Below are 7,770 nucleotides of genomic sequence, written 5' to 3'. Positions count from 1 at the left end.
ACAAGCATTTCTAGATGGCGCTCTGAAGCACTTGCCAGAAGGTGGCGCCATAAGCAAGCCCTTATTGCATAGAGCTGTCCCAGGTGCTGAACCCAATTTCAGAGAGCCGCACAAGCAGCTAGAGACAAGGGTCTCCGTGAAGAAGTTCTCCGGAGATTTGCAGATTTTGAGGGAGACAAAATTCCCAAGTCCTTAGGAAATGCAGGTCCTTGTTTACTAGACAAACATTTCTTTTCCCAAATTTACTTGCTACGAAGCTATGGGAGGTGGTAATGCCATCGAAATGAACAGAGTAAGGGTGACTGAAGTGTGTGTGTTGAGTGTGTGTGTGTGTGTGTGTGTGTGTTTAAAGTACACACCTACTTGAATTTTTTTTATCTTTTCTTTGAGATCCAACTGTTTATCAGCTCTTGTCCTTTAATGTGTCCTTTATAATTTTTTTTCTTTCCCCAATCCACAAGGATAATACGAAAAGGTCATAGACACCAGTGCTCCAAGACAGACTAAAATGTTAAACGAGCCCGCATTTTTAAGAACCTAAGACCCGCACTCTCTACATAATAATTTAGAGGGTGACCCAGGGCTGCTCGGCTTTCCAACCTTCAGGCTTCCCGTGTCTGTTCCCATTTCCTATAAGCACACCGTGAACATGGCTCTATTTAAGAAGTTGGCAGAAATAAAGCGGATGTGCATTGGGGAAAGATTTTTTTTAAAGTCTCCCTCTAGTTTGCTGTGTAGGAGGCGGAGTTTAATCGGTTAAAACATTGGTCTGACTAGCGGATCGGAGTGGATATACGAAGTGAGTTGTGAGAATGTAAAGATGCCTGTCTAAAAGGATAGGAGGGCGGGGACCTAGAGGAAGGAGGCACTCTGGGCTGGGGAAGTGTTGGGTGGTGGTGGGGGTTAGCGTGGGAGGAAGGGAGACTCGCTGTCTGAGCCAAACATAGAGGAATAAAGAAAGAGAGGTGAGAAAGGAAAGGGGAAAGGAGGGGAAAGGAAGAAGGAGGCTGAAAAAAAGAAAAAGCCGAGACTGGCCAAGTCCAGAGAGAGAGGGAGAGAAGGAACTAGGAGATGAGGGTCACACAGTGACCTGGGAGCTTGGGGTTTCTGGAATGCGAGACTTCTGAGATTCAAGACTGATTGCTAGTCGGCAGAGTCCGGCTCCCGCAGCTAGCTGGGACGCGACCAAGTGAAATGGGCAGCGTGAGACAGATGTTCCAGCCACCTCTCCATCACTCAGAGATTTGGAAGCTGCTCCCAGGCCAACTACAATTTCCTAGCTGGAGCCTCTGAGTGCTCGGGACCCGCGGGAGCCAAGCAAGAGAGCGCGCCTGGAAGCTGCTCCTCTCAGATGCCTTCTCCAGAGCAGTAAGAACTTCCCGCTCCAGTCCCTGGATCCCCTCCCTCTGAAATTCCCCAGCAAAGAAGGAAGACCCTAGGGGGAGGGGCGAGGGAGATCCCCTTGCTGCTCTTTCCCCCTCCCTTCCCCCACCCCACCGGGCGCGCAGGCAGGCATGGATATGTTCAGTCTTGGCCAGGGCAACAACACCACATCGTTCCAGGAGCCCTTCGGGACAGGCGGCAACGTTACTGGCATCTCCGACGTGACCTTCAGCTACCAAGTGATCACCTCTTTGCTTCTGGGCACGCTCATTTTCTGCGCGGTGCTCGGCAATGCCTGCGTGGTGGCTGCCATCGCCCTGGAGCGCTCCCTCCAGAATGTGGCCAACTATCTCATCGGCTCCTTGGCGGTCACCGACCTCATGGTGTCAGTGCTGGTGCTGCCCATGGCTGCTCTGTACCAGGTGCTCAACAAGTGGACTCTGGGGCAGGTCACCTGCGACCTGTTTATCGCCCTGGATGTGCTGTGCTGCACCTCGTCCATCCTGCACCTGTGCGCCATCGCGCTAGACAGGTACTGGGCGATCACCGACCCTATAGACTACGTGAACAAGAGGACGCCCCGGCGCGCCGCTGCGCTGATCTCGCTCACTTGGCTCATTGGCTTTCTCATCTCCATCCCGCCCATGCTGGGCTGGCGCACCCCGGAAGACCGCTCGGACCCCGACGCGTGCACCATCAGCAAGGACCATGGCTACACCATCTACTCCACTTTCGGCGCTTTCTATATCCCTCTGCTGCTCATGCTGGTTCTCTATGGGCGCATCTTCCGAGCCGCGCGCTTCCGAATCCGCAAAACTGTTAAGAAGGTGGAAAAGAAGGGAGCGGGCACCAGCCTCGGCACGTCGTCGGCCCCGCCCCCCAAGAAGAGCCTGAACGGACAGCCAGGTAGTGGGTACTGGAGGCGCAGCGCTGAGAACAGGGCTGTGGGGGCTTCGTGCGCTAATGGCGCGGTGAGGCAGGGTGACGAGGATGCCACCCTGGAGGTGATCGAGGTGCACCGGGTGGGTAACTCCAAAGAGCACCTGCCACTGCCCAGTGAGTCGGGGGCTACCTCCTATGCCTCCGCCTGCTTGGAGAGAAAAAACGAGCGGAATGCTGAGGCAAAGCGCAAGATGGCCCTGGCCCGTGAGAGGAAGACAGTGAAGACGCTGGGCATCATCATGGGCACTTTCATCCTCTGCTGGCTGCCCTTTTTCATTGTGGCTCTGGTCTTGCCTTTCTGTGAGAGCAGTTGCCACATGCCTGCGTTGTTGGGTGCCATAATCAACTGGCTGGGCTACTCCAATTCCTTGCTCAACCCAGTTATTTATGCTTATTTCAACAAGGACTTTCAAAACGCGTTTAAGAAGATCATCAAATGCAAGTTCTGCCGCCGATGATGATGATGACGACGACGATGATGATGGTGTTGGTGGAGAAGGAGGAAGAGGGGCAGGACTGTAGGCATTACAGGACCCTCCCCATCCACTCAGCATCCCAGCCCTGGAAGCAACACCTAAGATAACTTGCTTTTCCTGTGACATGCAGCTTCACGGCCCATGCTTTCAGATCTTGCTCTCTCTATCCCATTTCAAGGGGACAGTACACTTAGCAGAAACCCTAGAAACCGCCTAGAGTCTGTGGGAAAAGTTATTGGCTCGGTCTTTGGCCCTAGGATCGGTTTTAATAGTTGCAATAACCTCTTCTTTTCGAAATTGAACCTCAGTGGTTCAAGGCAGAACATCTAAACAGCAAATATAAACTGCACTGCACAGACATCTCCCACAAGAACTGCTACCCCTCTGCCCTGCTTCTGGAACTTTGAAGTTCAAGACTTTGCGTTGTCTGCCCCTACTCCTTGCTTTAGAAACATCTACTCCCCTCCGGGTGTCCACCCTCTTGGTTGAGTCTGGTTCCTATGCACTCACTGCTTCTCTGAAAAAGCAGTTGGGACTACTTTGGCCTATGGTGCCCGGGGAATGCCTGCCTTGCTGCGTAGCAAATACCCCCCTCCCCGCCCTCGTGCATAGAGCCCACTTTCTGCGTTTTCTTGAACTCAAAATCAAGTGGCAAAGGTGTCTGTTGGAGTCGACTTTTAAGCACAAGGTCTGGCCAGTGGGGAAGAGCCAGGAAGGCTTCTGGATGGTTTCTCTTTTTGGTGTCAGCCGCTCACCAAAGAAACTGACCGTCAGACTATTTGGAAGGCTGACTTTTATTTGTATACTTTGCTGGCGTTTCTGTAAGTTCTGGCAGGGCCACATGTCTACTGCAGGAGGCGCCCACTGCTGCCTAGGGAGGGCGAACTGGGGACGCTGAGATGCCATCCTGCCAGGGATGGCGCGCCCCACTTTCCCCTTGGTTTCTGACGGGGAGCTCTGTTAGAGCGCTCCGGGTTTGCAGCATCCAGGTTCCTCTGCCTCACCTCGCCTACAGAGTCCAGGAGCTGGTAGAGAAGTTAGAGTTCTTTCAAGAGGGAGGAGGTCTTGCACCAATAGCCAGAGACATAGAAACCTCTCAAGAGCGTGGGTGTGGGGCACATAAAGACAGGCAGAGAGCAAAAAGGCTCCTAAGTGCTTCCAACTCCCGCAGCCGCGTGTCCTGAGAAACCCGAAAAGGCAATTTTAACCATAGGATGCAATTTTTTTTTTCAATCCATCCCTTGCCCCTTTCGATGGCAGAATAGCTTTGTTTAGCGTATCCCAATAATGCCTAGATTCATTCTCCCAGACATCCCGGGGCGCGCACAAAATTATCAGAATCCTGGGCTCACATTTGAAGGGCGTCGACATCTCGCGATTGCCTAGTAGTTTGATCTCAGAAATGATACCTAAAGAAGTGGAGACCTCAGAGGAGGACCGGTTAGAGGGCGCTCCTCGTGGAGTCTCAGAATCTAGAGGATTAATTTTTCCCTGGCTCTTCTACTCCAGAGTTCTGCGGGGGGAAAACTGGTTTTGTGTCCTTTCAATGTGCAAAGCGTTTTTTTTGCTTAGGCATTCTCTCCCTGCCGTTATTTTTGCTGCCCCTTACCCCAAAGGAAAATTATTTTGGTGCTTAGTTTGAATGTACATTCCCAGCTAAGTGAGCGGGAATCTAGAGGTTTGTGTTACAACGTCTGAACTTCGAATTTTCTGTTGAGTAATGGTTTCATTTTCCAGTAATTACAGAGTTTTCTCACTATCCACCCCCCCCTTTCAGTTGTATCTTTCTGATGTCTGCACCTGCTGTTTTGAAAACCCTGTTGCATGTTTTCATTGCCAAAGATGTCAGTGAGATGTCCCCCTTGTGTTTATAAATAGGGTGAAAGGACAGAGGGGTCACATGAAGCCGTGGTTTTGTTGGTCAAACTGAACGAAGCTTCTATTTGGTGTCTTTTGCTCTGTTCTAAAATCGGAGTGAGTATCCCATTGTAAAAGAGCCATTTCAGACCTTAAGCCTGCTGGATTCTGCATGTGAGAGGCTCATGGGGGGCTCTGTGAAGACAAGTCACAAGGGGCTTCTCTAGCACAAAACAGTGCTTGTTTGCAAATTAAAACTTTTTTTTTGCTCACCAAAATTGAGTAGAACTATATGACTAAACAATTTTTTCCTGTATAGTTCACTATTTGTAGAACAGATTCTTTATTTGAAGCAAATTAACCCCCAAATTTCAGATGTTATAGCAGAAACCAAGACTTTTAACTTCTAGTTATTTGTATTTTTTTTTATTTTTTCCCCATAGGAATGTTTAGCTATGATGGGGTGGGGCGGCATTGGCTCCTGCTATTTTGAGGAAGAGACTTTAAACAAGACTGGAAAGGGGGCACCCACTTGGAATATAATTTCCAATTAATAGAGAAATAAGTGCAGCATGCTGCACAGCTTTAAAGAACCACAGATGCTTGTTTTATTTTAGAATACTTGTACTAAGGTAAAATATTCATGCGTACAAACTGGCCCTCAATTTTCCTTGTGACAATAAAGGACTTTAAGAATGGCAATGCTGTAATAAAGACCAGTGACCCATGTGTCTTTATTTATTCAGAGTCTCCAATTGTGCTAGTTGTAGTAATACAAAATAAAGGTGAAAAATAGGGGTGATCTCACGATTCAGGTTAGGGAACTGTTTTTTGTTTTTTGACAGGGTCTAACTAAGTAGCTCTTGCTGGCCTGGAACTGGGTCCTGAGGATTAAAGACATGGGCCAAGATGCCCTGCTCTGGTAAGAAATCTAATACTTAGAGAAATACTAAGACTTAAACCATCACTCTTAGACAAGTGATTTCTCTTCTCACCCTGTCTCCCTTCTTTCTTTTAAAAATTTCATTCTATAAATAATATTTTATTTAATGCATGAAACCATGCGTTTTCCTTGACCAGCACCTGCAGCAGCCAGAGTGAGGGGAATGAGTAGGAGGAAATCACTGCCTTTTCAAGTGGAAAGCCTGATCTAGGCTTTTTTTTGTGTCCTTTATAATACCCAGCTAGAGAACAATGACCACTGGTTTCCAGTGGGGTGGCTCATTGTTATGGGGTTGTTGCCTAAAACAAAAATGAAGGGGCATTTTATTTTCTTACTGGGTCTCATTTGATAGTGGGGTTCCAGGAGCAAGCCTTACCACTGAGTGAAAAAATAATGCATATGCTCTTTTCTCCCTGTTGGAATCATCATGACACCTTTTTCCGGTGTCATGATGGTGGCTGCAGTTAAACCTCAGTTAACCTCAAGTGTAAACAAAAGTCAGGGCCACTATGACCCCAGCAAAAAAATAAAATAAACCCTCAGCATTTTCATGCAGCCTGACTTGGGATGGATATATGTAGATATTAAAGTTGGAGAACTTGAGACATGAGAACTTCTTGGAGTTCCTTACTTGAAAATTTTTATATAAATATATCACTGACCTGGTGTAAAGTGCCAAATTCTGCACATCTGTCTTTGGACCGTGGAAGAACCCCCTCCTCACCTTGTTCTCTCCTCTGCTTTTGCTTCTGCCTCAGAGACAGCAGCTTTCTGTGTCTGTGGGCCTTCCATTTTCCAGAAAAATCTGCATGGGTCAGTTCTACAGCTCAGAGAGGGCATTGTTTCCAGTGACTTCCAGAGTGATGAGAAAGACTCAGAGAACCGCTGGTCGTGCTCCCACGTCAGCCCCTGTTGGATGATACAGGATCAGAAAACAGTCTGAGCTATTGTTGCAATGAAGACAATTTCAACCTGGTTGGGTATGCACAAATAAGCTGCTATGACTGAGTTCCACTCAGGAGGGATGAAAGTGCTCTCGAAACAAGGCCAACCACAGGAGTGCTGGCCTTGTTCAGAGACAAAGGTCACTGTGGGATGGGCGACTGAGAAGAGTGAGTAGGAAAATCTTTCCAAGATGGAGTTCTGGCAGGTGGGAGTTGGGGTGAACAGGTAGGTGTCCTTTAAGAGGTAACAGAACAATTTGATCCCTGTTTCCTAGTGAACAGGGCCCTGGGAGGACATTTTTCAATGGGTTGTTTGACCTTGATTAGCTACCAGGGTGGCTTTTGCAGGTGACGAACTTCAACAAGGAGGCAGAAAAACTTGTCATGTTTTACAATCTGAAGGGCACATGAACAGAGATGGAGGCTGATTAGATAAGATGGAGATGTTTTAAACAGAGAAAGGGCAGAAAAGGTGACCACAAGGTCGGACAAACATTTCACACTTATGAAATGATTTTAATTATATAATTTAGTTAATTAATGAATTAAATTTTGTCAAGTGTTTTTTCCCCCCACATATAATATGACATTTAAATCCTCTTTAGAACTGCCAAAGAGGTCATTTAAGAACTAGAACAGTATATTTTGGTTTATAGTTCTAGAAGGGTAAGAGTCCATCTTGGAAGGAATAATAGCTGTAAGCAGTGGCCATGGTGACAGGAACAGGAAGCTGAGGAATCATATCTCTGACAAAAATCACAAAGCAGAGATAGTACAGTGGTAGTGGGCTAAAGTGAAATACTCTCAAAGCCCATCCCTAGTGATGTTTCCTCCAGCCTGATTCCAACCTCTCAACCAGTGCCACCCACTGGGAGACAAGTGTTCAGATACCCGAGTCAGTTTGAGACATTTTTCCTTCAAACCCCAAGTCCACTGGGGACACTTCTCATTCAAACCATCAGAAGCAGTTTTACATCGTAGTGGTGTATAAATACAGAGAACAGTGCTAAAGAGCACAGGCACTAAATACTAGGTCCAAAGGCAGAGCTCTGGCTAGTGGGGCTGCTAATAATGAAAAGAGTGTCACCTTTGGAGATGATCTCAGCTGTGCAGGTGGGAAGTAACAATGACCTGCAGGAAAGGCTGGACAGAGGATTGGAAAACAAGTACAGCCATTCATTAAAAAAAAAAAAAAGTGATTAAAAAATAAAAGAACTGTCATGAC

General features: G+C 47.6%; 1 protein-coding gene across 1 annotated transcript; it reads left to right on the top strand.

Annotated features, from left to right (window-relative positions):
* The first annotated feature begins 489 nt into the window (after window positions 1-489).
* Htr1a (5-hydroxytryptamine receptor 1A) lies at window positions 490-5,369 on the top strand. Its single transcript, XM_016001266.3, has one exon. It carries the CDS (start codon window positions 1,515-1,517, stop codon window positions 2,781-2,783), a length of 1,269 nt encoding a protein of 422 aa, XP_015856752.1. The 5' UTR covers window positions 490-1,514; the 3' UTR covers window positions 2,784-5,369.
* The last annotated feature ends 2,401 nt before the right edge of the window (window positions 5,370-7,770 follow it).

This window comes from Peromyscus maniculatus, chromosome 15 (assembly GCF_049852395.1).
Source record: "Peromyscus maniculatus bairdii isolate BWxNUB_F1_BW_parent chromosome 15, HU_Pman_BW_mat_3.1, whole genome shotgun sequence".
NCBI classification, from domain to species: domain Eukaryota; kingdom Metazoa; phylum Chordata; class Mammalia; order Rodentia; family Cricetidae; genus Peromyscus; species Peromyscus maniculatus.
Note: the sequence above shows the minus strand (reverse complement) of the source record. Positions and strands in the feature narration are given on the sequence as shown.

Excerpts from the sequence above, each read along its gene's own strand:
- Htr1a (XM_016001266.3), top strand. The coding sequence starts at position 1,515 with ATGGATATGTTCAGTCTTGGCCAGGGCAACAACACCACATCGTTCCAG.